The sequence below is a fragment of the Schistocerca cancellata genome, chromosome 1 (assembly GCF_023864275.1).
Source record: "Schistocerca cancellata isolate TAMUIC-IGC-003103 chromosome 1, iqSchCanc2.1, whole genome shotgun sequence".
Lineage (NCBI taxonomy): Eukaryota > Metazoa > Arthropoda > Insecta > Orthoptera > Acrididae > Schistocerca > Schistocerca cancellata.
Window position 1 is genome coordinate 860081697 of NC_064626.1, and position 18213 is coordinate 860099909.

The window sequence follows — 18213 nt, forward strand, 5'->3', positions numbered from 1 at the left end:
ATGAACCTCACTTAGAGTTATCTTAAGTTCTCTTTGTTGAGTGATTGTTACAGCACACCCTCCTGCTAGGAGTGTTTCTTGTAAAAGACTGGAAATCATGTTGCCCTTGTGAGAAGATAGGTGTATAAGAGTACTCTCTGAACAGGTTTAATGGACTACTGTTTGCAACTAAAGTTACTTTTCAATTTTATTATGTTTCAAAAACTTTTGCTTTTTTCTCTGCTTTACCAACATTTCATTACACTCCCTGGATTTTAAATTTTGCCTGTGTAGTTTAATTCTATACCTAAAAAATACCTCTACAACACTCACTTCAACCACATTTTTATATTCTGTAAGCAACTCCAGTCTTTCCTTTTCTTCTCTGACAAATGACACAACAAATGTATTGCAATTAATTTTATTCCTTCATATTGATGTTCTTCATATCTGTGTGGTTCTTTCCATGTAAAGCTATTATTCTTACCTTAAAGCAGCTTGTAATTAGCAACCAACAACAGTGGCTGGTATAAAAAGAGGTGACAAAAAATGTTATATTTGTGTCTGGGAAATCACCACCAAGCAAAAAATAAGAAAATGAAGAAGCAACACCTTGCATCAATTCAGTATGCAAATAGATTGAGGCTCTAGGTCAAGGAAAGAACATGCTATGACTATAAATAAGTTAATATATAATAGTAGATTTGACATAACAATCTGTCATTTATATGTAGCAGTGAGAGCAGTTTATAGTGATTCTTATTTCATTTTAAAGTTTCTTTCTTTGTTCTTAAATGCTATATCATACTTAAGGAAAATAGATTCAGCCTCTAATTTCATTTTAGATGAAAGAAAAGCCTAGTAAATGTTTATAAGTTACCTCTCTGTCGAAATTTTCATCCTCTTTCCTACTAGAATGAGTAACTGCTCCAATCAACAATTCTTAAAATTTTTTAATTATTATAGACGGCGCATTAAAATATTCACTCAGAACAAGCTCCTTAATAGTCTTGCGTTCTTCAGTCATTATCCTGCACATAGTCACAGAGTGGAATGTGATTCAAATCATACAGTTGCTGAAATTTTAGTATACAATCTTGAGAATTATTTTGTAGAAGCTTAAGCTGACATTTGGAAAAAAAGCTCCTTGTTACTGTTGGTACATACACTGATCAGCCAAAACAGTATGACTGTCTACTCTAGAATCTGTTGGTCCATCTTTGGAATTCAATGCAGCAGCAATTCCAAGTGGCATATATTCAACAGATCCTTGATAGGTTTTGAGAGATATGTGGTGCTAGATATCTATGTACAGATTATGCAATTCCCACAAATTACAAATCAGTGCTTTGTGGGTGCACAGCTAATTCCAGATAGTGTCCCACATGTGTTCTATCAGATTCAGATCAGGCAAAACTGGTGGCCAAGATATCAGTATGAGTGTACTATCATGCTCCTCAAACTAATGTAGCATGATTCCAGCCTTGTAAATGGACATTTATCTTGCTGGAAGGCACCATCACCATTTGGGGAAACATCAAGTATGAAGGGATGCAGATGGTCTGCGATAATGTCCACATAGTTCACACCTGTTAAGTGTCTTTCATTCCTGCCACAGGTCCCATGGAAGCCCAGGTGAATATCCTCCATAGCAGAATACTGTCTCAAACGGCCAGTGTCCATGGCACAGTGCATGTTGTGAGCAGCAATAAGCCTTGATAATGTCATATCTAGACCCATTCATCTGGTGTCATGAGAAACATGATTAATCCAACCAGGCAACATGCTTCAATTGATCCAAAATCTAGTCCTGAATGATCCTGTATCCACTGCAATCAAACTGATGAAGGCATTAGGTCAACATGAGAACATGTATCTGTCATCTGCTGTGGACCACATGCTCAACAACATGCATGGAATGGCATACTCCAAAACAATTGTACTTGCACCAGTATTGTGCTCAGTTGAAACACCTGGCACAGATCACTGCCTATCCTGATTGTAGAGTGGGAAGCCTCTGATCTTCACTTTCTGTGATAAGACATAGGTATCCAACACCTTGTTGCACAGATGCGGCTGCACCATCTTTCAACCACTCTCCATAGACTCTCAACACGATAGCATGGGAACTGACAACCAGGTTTTCTGACTCTGAGATGCTCATTACCATGTTCTAAGCCATAACAATCGGCCCTTTGTCAACATTGCTTATGTCAGTGAATTTCCCCATTTGCAGAATATATCATTGTTAGAGTGATTCTCCACTTGTAGGTGCTCCTCTCATATACTTTTCTTACTGCATCATGTGCCTGCAGCCCCACCAGGTGACATTCAGTCTCCAGGTGGGCTATGATCATAATGTTTTGACTCATCAGGGTAGACAGAAAGTAACAAGGTGCATTTATGCTATCTCCTACCATTTTGTTCCTTAGATAATTTAATTTGTTTGTTAAAATATACTGGTAGTTACCAGAACATATCTATGGAAAATGTTTAAGTCTTATGTAGGTAATAATTCATTAAACAATGGAAAATCCAGGATGGAATGTAACAATATTTTGAAAAGGATAGTTGCTACTCACCATACAGCAAAGATGCTGAGTTGCAAATAGGCACAACAAAAAGACCTTCACAAAATAAGCTCTTGGCCAAAAAGGCCTTTGTCAAAAATAAATGACAGACAAACAAACACACACACACATTCATACAAATGCAACTCACACACATGTGACAACAGTCTCTGGCAGCAGAAGCCAGACTGAGTTTGCACCATACACTAAGGGATGTGGAGACATGGATTCCTATGGGAAATATGCTTGTTATGACCTATCGGCTCTCTCATTTTCTTCCACCATTTCATGTGCACCCTGTATATACCAATGCCAGACAGTAAGTCAGCAGTCTACACTTGTAAATAACCATGATAACATCTATGTGTAAAGAGTCTGCCTCTAACCACTACTCAAATCACATCTCTACATTATATTATGATAACTACGTAATTAAAACTAATTTGTGGTAGTCATCAGCCATAGCTTGCTTGTGAAAGTGCACTGTAAAAGTACTGCCAGTCTCAGAATATTTCAAAGTAGATTGCAAATGTCTACCTGTGATTAACATTCAGACTGCTGTTGTGAGTGAAAATAATCTGACAATCGGTCAGATTAACCAAAGCTGTGCTGTGTCCATTATTTAAAAACTTTTTATACAGCCAGATCATAGTTGGATTTATTGTAGAGCTCAGGAATTAGAAGCACATTAATTTCATGGATCTAATACCTATCTCACAAGAAAGTATATAGGAAAATTTTTCAAGTTAACAATAAATATTAGGTTGATGATATAATTTGAAGAAGGTGTACACAAAAGGGAGCTCAATGCAATTGAGCAGATAAATAATGTGAACATACAGCTTACACCCAAAATATCAAAACATATCAAATCTGAAATAACTGATGAGAATTTTGGGAAGGCTAAGGCTAATGTAGGTTTTAAGTAGATTGTGTTGCTGTTTCTGATAAATGTGACAGTTCGGCAGTGTAAGAAATAGATTTAGTTGTGATAAGATTGGCGTTGGCCAGATTGACGGGAAACTGGCATTTTGCTTCAGGGAGCACAACTACAGTGTGAGCAGCAGTGTACTCAGAAACCATTTGTCAAAACAGACACATGAACTGGGTCACCTATTCAAGTGTATGTAAATTCTGCACAGGGTTCAAAAGGAATTAACTTCAAATGTATTGGCAATAATCCAACTTACAGCATATGGAAACAAATTCTCACAATCATTATTGAACGAACAGAACAAATTTAGCACAAACTTTTTAATATTTCATAAGTTACTGATTTAAGATACTGATAGATACTGCCTACAGAACAATTAAAGAGACCTTTGGAGAAAAGAGAACTACTTGTAAGAATATCAAGAGCTCAGATGGAAACCCAGTTCTAAGCAAAGAAGGGAAACCAGACATGTGGAAGGAGTATATAGAGGGTCTATACAAGGGTCATGTCCTTGAGGACAATATTATGGAAATGGAAGAGGATGTAGATGAAGATTAAATGGGAGATACGATACTGCATGAAGAGTTTGACAGAGCACTGAAAGACCTAAGTCGAAACAAGGCTCCGGGAGTAGACAACATTGCATTAGAACTACTGACAGCCTTGGGAGAGCCAGTCCTGACAAAACTCTACCATCTGCTGAGCAAGATGTATGAGACAGGCGAAATACCCTCAGACTTGAAGAAGAACATAATAATTCCAATCCCAAAGACAGCAGGTGTTGACAGATGTGAAAATTACTGAACTATCAGTTTAATAAGTCACAGCTGTAAAATACTAATGCGAATTCTTTACTGACGAATGGAAAAACTGGTAGAAGCCAACCTCGGGGAAGATCAGTTTGGATTCCGTAGAATTATTGGAACATGTGAGGCAATACTGACCTTACGACTCACCTTAGAAGAAAGATTAAGGAAAGGCAAACCTACATTCCTAGCATTTGTAGACTTAGAGAAAGCTTTTGACAATGTTGACTGGAATACTCTCTTTCGAATTCTAAAAGTGGCAAGGTAAAATACAGGGACTGAAAGGCAATTTACAATTTGTACAGAAACCAGATGGCAGTTATAAGAGTCGAGGGGCATGAAAGAGAAGCAGTGGTTGGGAAGGGAGTGAGACAGGTTTGTAGCCTCTCCCTGATGTTATGCAATCTGTATATTGAGCAAGCAGTAAAGGAAACAAAAGAAAAATTCAGAGCAGGTATTAATATCCATGGAGAAGAAATAAAAACTTTGAGGTTCTCCGATGACATTGTAATTCTGTCAGAGACAGCAAAGGACTTGGAAGAGCAGTTGAACGGAATGGACAATGTCTTGAAAGTAGGATATAAGATGAACATCAACAAAAGCAAAACGAGGATAATGGAATGTAGTTGAATTAAGATGGATGATGCTGAGGGAATTTGATTAGGAAATGAGACACTTAAAGTAGTAAAGGAGTTTTGCTATTTGGGGAGCAAAATAACTGATGATGGTCGAAGTAGGGAGGATATAAAATGTAGACTGGCAATGGCAAGGAAAGTGTTTCTGAAGAAGAGAAATTTGATAACATCGAGTGTAGATTTAAGTGTCAGGAAGTCGTTTCTGAAAGTATTTGTATGGAGTGTAGCCATGTATGAAAGTGAAATGTGGATGATAAATAGTTTGGACAAGAAGAGAGTGGAAACCTTCAAAATGTGGTGCTACAGAAGAATGCTGAAGATTATATGGGTAGATCACATAACTAATAAGGAGGTATTGAATAGAATTGGGGAGAAGAGGAGTTTGTGGCACAACTTGACTAGAAGAAGGGATCAGTTGGTAGGACATGTTCTGAGTCATCAAGGGCTCACCAATTTAGTACTGGCGGGCAGTGTGGAGGGTAAAAATCGTAGGGGGAGACCAAGAGATGAATACACTAAGCAGATTAGGAAGGATGTAGGTTGCAGTAGGTACTGGGAGATGAAGAAGCTTGCACAGGATAGAGTAGCATGGAGAGCTGCATCAAAACAGACTCACAAGACCACAACAACAACAACTGATTTACCAGTGTCACATTCATTTGCAGATATTGCTGTTGTATAGCTAAGGTGAAAGCAGGTAGTACAGCTTTGGCTACTCAGCCTGTGAGTGGCATCCCTTTTGAAATGTTCTTGGTTACAACACCATGAGACACTGTCAAATTGACCTTTAATTGATGCTTTTATTCATTTTAGATTTTTTAATGATGCAAGTCTTTCTATTATGTACTATACTTACATGATATTGACAGCTTCAGCCTGCATTTTATAAACGTAGGAAGACTGCAAGTCTTATTATACCTATGTAACACTAAAGAGGATTAGGGGATTACATTAACTTTGTTTCTCCAACTTTCACTATTAATAACAAATTCTTTTGGGACCTGGGCCTACTTATGGCAAAAGGTTTTTTGAAATTGTATATTTTAATTTACGATTGGTCTCTGTGTGATAAAAGCACCTAAATGTTTTTTTTAAAACAAAATGGCATCAGTTTTTATGTAAATGACTATATACAGTAATACTGTTATATGCTCTGCACTAGTGGCAGTTAGTAGGAGTTTCCTTTTACTGTTTCACTTGATGATGCCATGCTTGCAGTTGTACCTTCAACTTGCAGACATAAGTTCAAATTGTTGGGTTGGAGTCGCCTCTATGACTGTTGTAGTTGGTAAGACTACCCTTTAACTTGTTTTTGTAAAGCATGGCCTGCATTACTCCTTTGTTTTATTTTACTTCTGTTGCAAATCTGACAATGGCTGCACCACAATTAAAAAAAAAATCTTTAGAGTAATATGAGTTGCTTATCAGCTTGTATCTTACAAATGAGTGCTATGGCATGCAGCTACAGTGTGCAGTTTGCCCTGCATGCCCATTGTAGAGGGTTGTGTGTGCAGGCTCAGCTTCAGTGTGTGTTCCTTGTTGAGTCATTTGGAGACATCATACCACCAATGGCCAAGGTACACAGACACACGCTGAGCCACTGCAGTGTGCCATGCTGTTCAGGCTAGTGCCATGGTGAGCTGCATATGAGGAGACTTCAGTCTGTACATGAGACAGTCTGAAGGGTCGGGCTAATGACAGACTGAGGCCAGCTATCCCTAAAGAGCTAACAGTTATCTATGCTTTTCACAACACTGGCAGCAGAGTACCAAAGAAAATTAATCTGGTGAGGAGACTTTTTGAACACACACTTTCAGTTTGGCAGTGTGATGCAGCTAGTGACTTTTACTCCGCAGCATGAAAAATTTCATTCTGAAAATATGCCCCAGGCTGTGGTTACAGCATGCCTCCACAATATCCTTTCTTGCAGGAGTTCTAGTCCCACAAATTTTGCAGCAGAACTTATGTGAAATTTGGAAGGTAGGAGATGAAGTACAGGTAGAAGTACAGCTGTGAGGACAGGTTCTGAGTTGTGGCTGGGCAGCTTAGATGGTAGAGCACTTGCCCACAAAAGACAAATGTCCCGAGTTCAAGTCTCGGTTCGGCATACAATTTTAACCTGCCAGGAAGTTTCATATCAGTGCACACTCCACTGCAGAGTGATAATTTTATTCTGGAAATGCTCAAAAGTTATTAAACATTAGTGTTATTGAGTTTCATTGATGCTGATGCACATAGTATCACATATAGAATGTGCATAGTAAAGGTGTTAGTCAACATCTGAAGCACACCTGACATAGATCTTTTTTGTGAGCTTTGAAACTGTGAACTACCAATTTTGGGTAACATCCAACACCTTAGAGACTGGCATCAGAATAAATTGTTAGTTTGTAAACTATGTTATGCTTTAAAAATCAGCTAGGATGGATTTTACTGTTTTGGAAGAACCACCAGAACTAATATAATTTTGGCTCATATAAAATGTTGTTCGTTAGAAATTTAGAAAAAAAACATGGGTATTACTATTGTTCCAGTATGTGGATCCTCTGGTTTACATGTATAAGTGCCATATTTGCAATTTAGTGTCCATCACCTGAAATTATTAATCAGTGAGTTAGTTAGCCAGTGCTGTATGTCACTTTGTACAGAGCAATTAAAATAACAAAAGTATAAATCAAAGTCCAGAATTTAACAATAGTTATAATTAAATCAGCCGTGGAAAATTATAATAATCAGGAACTTTGATGTTAATTATTTTGTATGTTAATTAATTTGAGATGATTCAAAATACTTTACAGGAAAATGTGACTGTCAGACTTTCTGTTGGTGTAAGTCACCTTTCTCACATGTATTCATTAGCCCATAGTATATTTCATGTTACAAATTGTAGTAATAACATCAAATAATTATATTTTCAAATTACAAATGCTCTAATGAAAACTAATCACATAAATGTAAACAGAACAACAAAAATCATAATCTACACAATAAATTCAAGTTAAATTAATTCTAAATAAGATCTTCAGATTTTCATGTAAATATTACATGCCAATATGTTTATGTATTGAAAATAAGATGAAAATTAGCAAACAAATTTAGTTATTTATGGGAGTAGAAAGAGGTAACAGCTCAAAAAACCCACTTTGCTTCACCATGAACATTACTGATCATCTGATAATATTAAGTAAAGAACAATTAACACTTAAGAACCATCAAAGAGGCAGTAATTAATTTTTCATGCTGCAGAGTGCAAATTTCATTCTGGAAACACTCCACAGGCTGTGGCTAAGCCATGTCACCATAATATCCTTTCTCCCAGGAGTGCAAGTGCCACAAGTTTCACAGGAGAGCTTCTGTGAATTCTGGAAGAGACAAGGTATGTTGGAAGTAAGGCTATGAGGATGGGTCATTAGTCATGCTTGAGTAGTACAATTGGTAAAACACTTGCCCAGAAAAGGCAAAGGTCCCGAGTTCAAATCAAATATCAGTCCAGCAGACAGTTTTATTCTGCCAGGAGTTTTCAACTTTTGAGTGGTTTCTGCATATCAGATGAATGAACATTTTAACTGAACTGTGTTGTAAATAACAAGTAGATGTATGATACCATTATCATGACAGTGAGCTATTGTGTCACATGGTGACTCTCATTGTGGACTGAATTAACTGAACTACAGCAATGAATGTTTCTCTGACAAATTACTACAGGATAATGATAAGCATGAGCTGTGAATTTTTCATGTAAATGTGAACTGTATTTTGTGCCTAGTGTAGAATAATAAACTTTGTCACCAAAGTGGTGATAGGTAAATGTGGGTGCTGATCTGGTTCTCCTCTTTTTTTTTTTAAAGAAAAAAAGTGACACTACATATTTATTCAGAGATCAGCAGGTTATTTTTGGTTGTACATGCATGTGTAGTTTGAAATTGTCTGTTATCATATTACAACTTTAATGGTTTAACCAATGCTGTGTCACAAGTTTTATTTAGCATAATTTTATAACAATTACCAACAACAAATCTCACATTAGAACCTGAATATCTTTTTAATATGGTTTCACAAAAGATTTTTGCTTCCATGTTTTATTTACATCATTGGACATGATAAGAACGCAGAGGGAAAACCACACATTGTTTGTGCGTGTCAGTGTTCAGCCGCTGTCTTTGTGATTATTATGTGATTGTGCTCACACAGACAAATGCACGTTTCCTTCTTCAATGTGATCATGTACAATGGTGTAAATAAAACATGGAAACAAAAATCTTCTATGAAACGACATTAGGAAGATATACTAGTTCTAATGTAAGACTTATTTTTGACAGCCATTATAAAATTATGGTAAATAAAACTTGTAACACAATATTGGTTAAACCACTAAAGTTGACAGTCTTCATAAACAGAGAACAACAGACACAAAATCTAATGCTCATTGTGTTTCCTAAGCTGAAAAGTGTAAAAAGACAGTTTTACTGCATCTACATTAATGTGTGAGCATAATAAATGTTTGTGTTGTGTTCATATTTATATGGGCAGATATTTAATGAAAGGTTTGACATAAAACACAACTTTTTCCATAATCTATTGCTCTCCAATGGCACTGTGGAAGCCACTAAGTTTAGCATACTCACCAAATAAATACATTGCTGATGACCACATATCGCACACCTATTTTGTAAAATGCCATGAAAAGATTTGGAATTCATTGCAGAAAATTTACGGAAAATATTTGCTTAAGAATTCATGCATCACTGTTTTGCCTTTCTTACAAAAATTATAATGAAAATGTCTTTGATCACCAGTATTTGAATTAGTTATCTATTTGTAAATACTGACGTTGAGAAACCTTTCCTCTGTATGTGGTTGCCAATCAGGCAAACAAAAATATCAAAACATCTGTAGTAGGTATAAAACTAATTACAGGAAATAAGAACAACAGCCATACTTTTTGTTTCCATAACATTTTCTGATGATGAAACAAATTTTGCCCTTATCTTGTGCCTTCCACTCATTAATTTCGTGGTTGTTTCTTTTCTAGAGTGAAATAATAGCTCCATTTCTTAACCACAGTAACAAATCAATGCAGAAAATCAATTTTATTTTTTCTAGGTATTAGAAACAATGTGCACTACTGGTCGTTAAAATTGCTACACCAAGAAGAAATGCAGATGATAAACGGGTATTCATTGGACAAATATATTATACTAGAACTGACATGTGATTACATTTTCACGCAATTTCAGTGCATAGATCCTGAGAAATCAGTACCCAGAACAACTGCCTCTAGCCATAATAATGGCCTTGATACACCTGGGCATTGAGTCAAACAGAGTTTGGATGGTGTGTACAGGTACAGCTGCCCATGCAGCTTCAACACAATACCACAGTTCATCGAGAGTAGTGACTGGCGTATTGTGACAAGCCATTTGCTCGGCTACCGTTGACCAGACATTTTCAATTGGTGAGAGATGTGGAGAATGTGCTGGCCAGGGCAGCAGTCGAACATTTTCTGTATCCAGAAAGGCCTGTACAGGACCTGTAACGTGCGGTCGTGCATTATCCTGCTGAAATGTAGGGTTTCGCAGGGATTGAATGAAGGGTAGAGCCACGGGTCATAACATATCTGAAATGTAACGTCCACTCTTCAAAGTGTCGTCAATGCAAACACGAGGTGACCGAGACATGTAACCAATGGCACCCCCTACCATCACGTCGGGTGATACGCCAGTATGATTATGATGAATACACGCTTCCAATGTGTGTTCACAGTGATATCACCAAACACGGATGCGACTATCATGATGCTGTAAACATAACCTGGATTCATCCGAAAAAATGACGTTTTGCCATTCGTGCACCCAGGTTCATCATTGAGTACACCATCGCAGGCACTCCTGTCTGTGATGCAGCATCAATGGTAACTGCAGCCATGGTTTCCGAGTTGATAGTCCATACGATAAACCACAATTGCCATAGGCTACAATCCGACCTTTATCATAGTCGGAAACGTGATGGTACACATTTCTCCTCCTTACACGAGGCATCACAACAATGTTTCACCAGGCAACGCTGGTCAACTGCTGCTTGTGTATGAGAAATTGGTTGGAAACTTTCCACATGTCAGCACATTGTAGGTGTCACCACAGGCACCAACCTTGTGTGAATGCTCTGAAAAGCTAATCATTTGCGTATTACAGAATCTTCTTCCTGTCAGTAAACTGGAACCATCCTTCTCATAATCAGTTCTTCATGTAATATTATTTAATTTGATATGTAAATGGCATCATTTAACTGTTAATATCCAGTATCATGTTATACACTTCCTTGAAATATCGGGTTTAAGATGCCTTCAACATGGATCATTTTTGACAGAAGTGCACCCACATACATTCACACATCCATTTATTATCTTTTGCAAATTAAAGCACAAACTCCTTGTCAGTCTTCACAAACTTTTTATGAACCTCCACCGATTACATATCATCTAAAATGAAAGGCACCCCAGTTTGTCTCTTTGATCAAAACACTTAGCACGATACCAGGCTTAGAAACTTTGTAATAGTCCTTGCATTTCCTTATGTATGACTTTCAAGTCATTGAAAGACTACAATGGACTCATTAAATGTTCAAATTATAAAAATACAATTGATAACACTCTCTGCCTCATACAATAATTTTGTATATTTTAACCATAACTGCAAAATCTACAGATTACTTCAGCATCAGGTAATCATTTAAATTATAGAGTAAGACTGATGTGAAATGATAAAGGTAACTGTACATTGTTATGGATGCAAGCTGAGAACAGAAATATAAACTACAGTTGCCTTAAAATTTTCATGCACTTGACATTAACAAGCTATTAAAGAACCACTAGACAGGTGAAGATCAAAATTCAGAAATGTAGCTTGTAGAAGAAATATGTCTCAAACAAGGTGGGTGTGTTTTGTGTATCTCTAAAATACTGGCAGCCATTCTGTAGGTGCAGCCACATTGGAGGGGTATCAATGGAGAGGACAGACAAACACATGGTTCCTGAAGAGGGGCAGCAGCCTTTCAGCACTTCCAGAGGCACCAGTGTGGAAGACTGACTGATCTGGCCTTGTAACATTAGCAAAAATATCCTTGCTAAGTTGGTATTGTGAACAGCTGAAAGAAAATGGGAACTACTGCTCTTGCATGCCTTGAGGACCTGCAACTCTGTTGTGTGGCTTAATGGTATTGGCATCCACCATGGTAAGATACTCACTTTGTCATAAAAGTTCCAGGATAATACTAAACAGGAACAAACATTGTTTTTATGTTACCTGGTGTGTGTGCATACTGGAAATGATCTTAGCCACGTCTCCATGCAAACTCACTAGGTGTCAGGACTGTGCTTAGAAAAACACTGTTTGGGTTCCTGGCACTTTAGTTGCAGTGACACAAGGGATGCTGATTGTGAGCAAAGTGTGAGCATTAAGTTCTGTGTTAACCTCTGGAAAACCCCTAGTAGATCATGGACAATGATTCAGCAAGCTCATGCAGGCAAGGCACTTTCAAGGAGTCGTGGCTTTGAGTGGCACAATACGTTTCATGAAGGCAGTGTTTCAATGCAAGAGGATCCCAGAGCTAGTTGCCCGTCAACAGCACATATCGATGCAAACATGGAGCAAGTAAGGCAGTTATTGCAAGGGGATCATCATGTAACTGTACATGGGGTATCAGAAGAACTTAATCTGAGTTGTGATGTGTGTCATAAGAATCAGGGGAACAGAAACTTAATGCAAACTAACAGACAAGCAGAAAGAGGAAAGATGAAGAACTTCTGCTAAACTACTGGATAGAGTCAGATGTGATCCCAGATTTTTTCAAACATTATTGCTGGTGGTGAAAGTTGGTACTATTAATTTAACAAAGTACTGAGTGATGGAGTCCTGGATCAACAGCCCCGAGAAAAGTCAAACGATAACTTCCAAGAACAAAGAAAATGTTGATCACATTGTTTGACAGTAAAGGATTAGTTTACCATGAGTATACTCCTACATGTCAAACAGTGAACCAAACTCTTTATATCAAAGTCTTGAAACATTTACGACAAGCAATTCGATGTCGCCGCCCTGATTTGTGACATTCTCAGAACTGGTTCTTACTGCATGACAATGCAAGATCCCGCACTGCTTTATCTGTCACTGAATATCTGACCAGACATTCTATTATTGCAATTCCCACATCTGCCATATTCACCCAACCTCTCACCTTGCAATTTTTCTTGTTTAAAGGTGACTAAAAGGAAAGCTTCATCAAGATGTTGCAGAACTCCAATGGGCTGTACAAATGAGCTTACAAGCATCACAGGTAAAAATTTCCCTGCTTGCTTCCAAGACCTCCAGAAGTATTGAAAATTGTGTGTAGATAGCCAAGGAAACTACTGCAATAGGAGCTAGAACCATTAGTTGGTAAGAACAGTATTCTATGTTGGATTTTTTTATTTTTTATTTTTTTATAGCAGCAGGTGTTCTATGGGTCAGGGAGTGAAATAATAGATCCCTTAAATAAGTAAGAAAACAGAACATTTAAAAAATAGATGAATAGGCTGAAGTTAGATATTGTGGGAATTGGTGAAGTGTGGTTCCAGGAAGACAGGACTTCTGGTCAGGTAAGTACAGTGTTATCAACACAAAATAAGAGTAGTGTAGGAGCAGGCCTAATAATGAATCAGAAAACAGGACTACAGGTAATCTGCTGTTAACAGTACAGTGAACCAATTATCATAGCCAAGATACATACAGAGCCAGCACCAATTACAGTGGTATAAGATTACATCACAAGCTCCAATATAGTTGCAAATAAAAAACAGTGATCCAAGAAACAATGGAGAGTCCAAGTTGGGATGTCAACATTTATAAAAAGGATAGATCGCAGAGTGGTCAGAGATAGTGGTCATGTGTGCATGAGATGTGCCTGCTTGTGTGAATAGGCATTTTGTTTTCTTTTCTGAAGAAGTCTTTGGCCAAAAGCTTAAGTGCATATGCATAACAGTCTTTGCATTGTGCCTGCCTGCAGCTCAAAGTGTCATCCTTACAGTGAATAGCGATCTATCCTTTCCACAATTGTTAGTGATCCATGAAATGTAGAATTTGTTTGTATTATTCCTGTCTATGATCACAAAAAACTTTGTCATCAGGTCATAGATTTCAATCAGTGGTGACAATCTTGAGATCAGAACACAAAAGGAAGCAGTAATGGACAAGGAATTAATCTTCATGAAGAAGAAATAAATTGTAATTTTATCAAAAATGGCAAAGGTCTTGGAAGAGCAGTTGAATAGACAGGATAATATCTTAAAAGAGATGATAAGATGAACGTCAAAAAGTAAAACAAGGATAATGGAATGAAGCTGAATGAAATCTGATATGAGATTAGGGACTGAGACCCTAAAAGCAGTAGATAAGTTTTGCTATTTGAGCACCAAAATAGTTGACAAAGTCTGTAGTAAGGAGGGTATAAAATGTATACTGGCAATCACAAGAAAAGCATTTCTGAAAAAGTGAAATTTGTTAACATTGAGTATATATTTAAATATATGGAATTTTTTTCTGGAGGTGTTTGTATGATGTGTTGTTCTGTATGAATATGAAATGTGGCTGATAAACATTCCAGACAAGAACAGAGTAGAAGGTTGGAGCATTGAATGAATGGAGAAGAAAAATGCCCTTTTCTTCCTCAAAGGAAATATCCTTGCATTTTTCTTAAGCAATTTAGGGACACTGTGGAAAATCTAAGTCTCGATGAGGTTCTGGACATTGATTCTCCTGACTATGAGAAGAAATTTACAGGCAAGAACACAACCTACATTAACAATATATCATGTTTAAAATAATACAGCAAACCAAATATCAACAATATTATGGGAAAGCTGCTACTCGCCATATAGCGAAGATGTTGAGTCGCAGATAGGCACAACAAAAATACTCCCTCAATTAAAGCTTTTGGACATTAAGGCCTTTGTCAACAATGGAAACACACACACAAACAATCACACTCACACAAATGTAAATGCAACTCACATGACTGCAGTCTCAGGCGACTGAAACCATACTGCCAGTGTGTGTGTGTGTGTGTGTGTGTGTGTGTGTGTGTGTTGTTAATGAAGGCCTTAATGGCTGAAAGCTTTAATTGTGAGAGTATTTTTGTTGTGCCTATCTGCAACTCAGCATCTCCTCTGTATGGTAAATAGTGACCTTTCTTCTCATAATATTGTACAATTCCATCCTGGATTTTCCATTGTCAAATATCAACAAAGAACGATGTCATCTGCCTTGTTTCATACATACTTCAAAATCCCGTGTACAAGTGTGTGAAAGTATCGGAAGCACACACTTGTGAATTCAACATATGTACCAGGACACAATTCTTCATCATATGCATAGCTCTGGAAATATTTCTGAAATGCTTCAAGTCCTAAAATATAAAAAAAGGAACTGTATTGATTACTTGCAGATTGATTCACATTTTATGAAACAAGATATTTTATTCATTCAGTTATACATACGTTGGGTTACTTAGGTGCTTGTTTGAAGGAGAACTTTCAGAAATGAGTTTCATAATGGTAAAACATTAATAAAGAGATGGGTTATTATAAAGACCTTTTCATTGTAGTGTCTAATGTTACTGCTGTTATGTTTACAGGGTGATAATTATTGAACTATATAAATTATAATCACCATAACTTCTGAACGATTTGCATTAAGATGTTCAAACAGCATGTTTAGGCACGGGGCATGATGGGGACTAGAATGTGCATGCACGGTTTGGTTTAGGGATGGAGCCCACTTTCATTTGGATGGGGTCATCAATAAGCAAAACTAGCACATTTGCGGGACTGAGAATCTACACTTCACAATCAAGAAGTCTCTTCACCCTCAACGAATGACTGTGTGGTGCACAATGTCCACTCACGGAATAATCCTTGTGATATTCCTTGTTGGCATGGTGACTACTGAATGGTATGTGAAGGTTTTGGAAGATGGTTCATCCCCATTAAGCTGATTTTGACAAGATGTGTTTCATGCAAGACAGAGCTTGATCCCATCAAAGCATGTGAGTGTTTGATGTCCTGGAGGAGCACTTTGGGGACTGGCCTGGGTACCCAGAGACCATTGCCAGGGACCTTGACTGGTGCTGTATTCTCTGGATATGAACACATGCAACTTCTTTTTGTGGTACTATATTAAAGACAAGGTGTACAACAATAACCCCAAAACCATTCCGCAGCTGAAAACAGCTATTCAGGAGGTCATTGACAGCATCAATGTTCTGACACACGGGTCATACAGAATTTCGCTATTTGTCTGTACCACATCATTTCCAATGATGGCAGGCATATTGAAAACGTCATAACCTAAATCCGTATATCTGTAGTGCTATTTACATGTTGAATGAAGTGTGTGCATGCTATAGTTTACAACTAATTTACTTTTTTTCATATAGCTCAATAATTGTCACCCTGTATACAATTAACAAAGTTTATCAGCTGTAGCATATAGTGATCCAAATTAGAGCATAATCAATGAATGAGAGCACATTTCCTCAACAGAATGATGGAATCATTATAAAGCTTAGTAATGAAGCATAATGTCACACAACAATAATTATAAAACATGAAACTGAAGGTAGACATTCAAAATAAAAATTAGTATAACTTGAAAAATCTTTTCTACATCTGAAAAACCAGCTTCATCATTTATCAAACGATGGAAAATCCAGGATGGAATGTATCAGTGTTATAAAAAGGAAAGTTGCTACTCACCACATATAGCAGAGACGCTGAGTTGCTGATAGGCACAACAAAAAGACTGGTACAAATACGCTTTTGGTCAGCAAGGCCTTCATTGAAAATAGACGACAGACACACCCACACACGTGCACTCATGCAAACGCAACTAACACACATGTGACTGCAGTCTCGGGCAACTGAAGCCACACTGCAAGCAGCAGCACCAGTGCATAATGGGAATGGCAACAGGGTGGAAGTAAGGAGGAGGCTGGGGTGGGGGGGAGGAGCAAACATGTACAGCCACACTGCAAAAACTCTCCACCTTGCTCACTTCTTACTCCTGCCTTGGAGGACCACTGTCCATCACCTCTACAACAACCTCCAAACCTCCCCATGTCCCCTAATAGCTGACACACCCTGTCTTGCAGACCTACTACATTGATCCCACCCTCAAAAACTCTCTCCCACCATCACATAGAATCCACACCCTAAACAGACCTGAAACACGGCCAGGAACCTTTGAAATTCAGTCATGCAGGACTCATTAAAGATTTTCTCTCCTTCCTTCGCCACCAAAACTACCAATAAGACTCAACTAGAGACCAATGTTGAACCTTGCGTGACTCAGTTCATCCTCCATCCAACCATGATCCACCACCACTGCCCCCAAATCACCTCCTGCTACCTTTCCAGAATTTCTTAACCTTGAACCTCATCTATGTCATTCACCAAATTCCTCAACATGCAAACTAACCTTACATCTGCAGAAAGGACCACAGTCCACCATCCAAAAACTGATCCCAACCTTATAATCCTACTTGTGGACAAAGGCTCCACCACTGTTGTTTTGAACCACAAGGATTACCTGGTAGAAGGACTTTTCCAGCTGTCAGGTACAACTACCTATAAGCTTTGCCACAGTGATTCCATTCCAGAAATCCAGCAATATCTCCAGTCATTCCTCAAATCCTTAGGCCCATCCCAGAATCTCTCCCCAGAGTCTGTCTCTCTCCTCACCCCCACCATTCCCAGCACCTGTTACCCAGAGCCTACTCTCCTATATAAAATATACCAACCGTTCCCTCCACCGACTCTCAACAGTTCCTGTTCCTATACCACACAGTGCCCTGCTCATCACTATTGATGCCACCTCCATTTACGGTAGCATCCCTAATGCCCATGGCCTTACCACTATTGAACACTACCTTTCCCAATCCCCGACGGACTCCAAACCAACAACCTCATTCCTAGTTGCCATGACCAACTATATCCTTACCCTGCTTTGAAGGATTACTTCTGCTTTGAAGGATTTACCTACAAACAAATCTGGGGTATGGCTATGAGACCCTGATGGCACCATCCTATGCCAACCTATTCATGGGCCATCTAGAGGTATCCTTCCTAAACACCCAGAATCCTAAACCACTCACTTGATTCAGATTCATTGATGACATCTTTGCGATCTGGACAGAGGGTGAGGACAGCCTATCCATATTCCTCCAGAACCTTAACAGCTTCTCCCCCATTTGCTACACCT

General features: G+C 38.1%; 1 protein-coding gene across 1 annotated transcript in view; it reads right to left on the reverse strand.

Moving 5' to 3' along the window:
- Positions 1–866: 866 nt before the first annotated feature.
- Positions 867–18213, reverse strand: part of LOC126162476 (peroxidase-like) — a 70683-nt gene continuing 53336 nt past the window's right edge. The window contains exons 3-4 of the mRNA XM_049919017.1: positions 15235–15361; positions 867–1010 (exon numbers count right to left, since the gene is read on the reverse strand). Coding sequence (XP_049774974.1) covers positions 923–1010; positions 15235–15361 — 215 coding nt within the window. The 3' untranslated portion in view covers positions 867–922. The remainder of the gene's footprint in view (positions 1011–15234; positions 15362–18213) is intronic.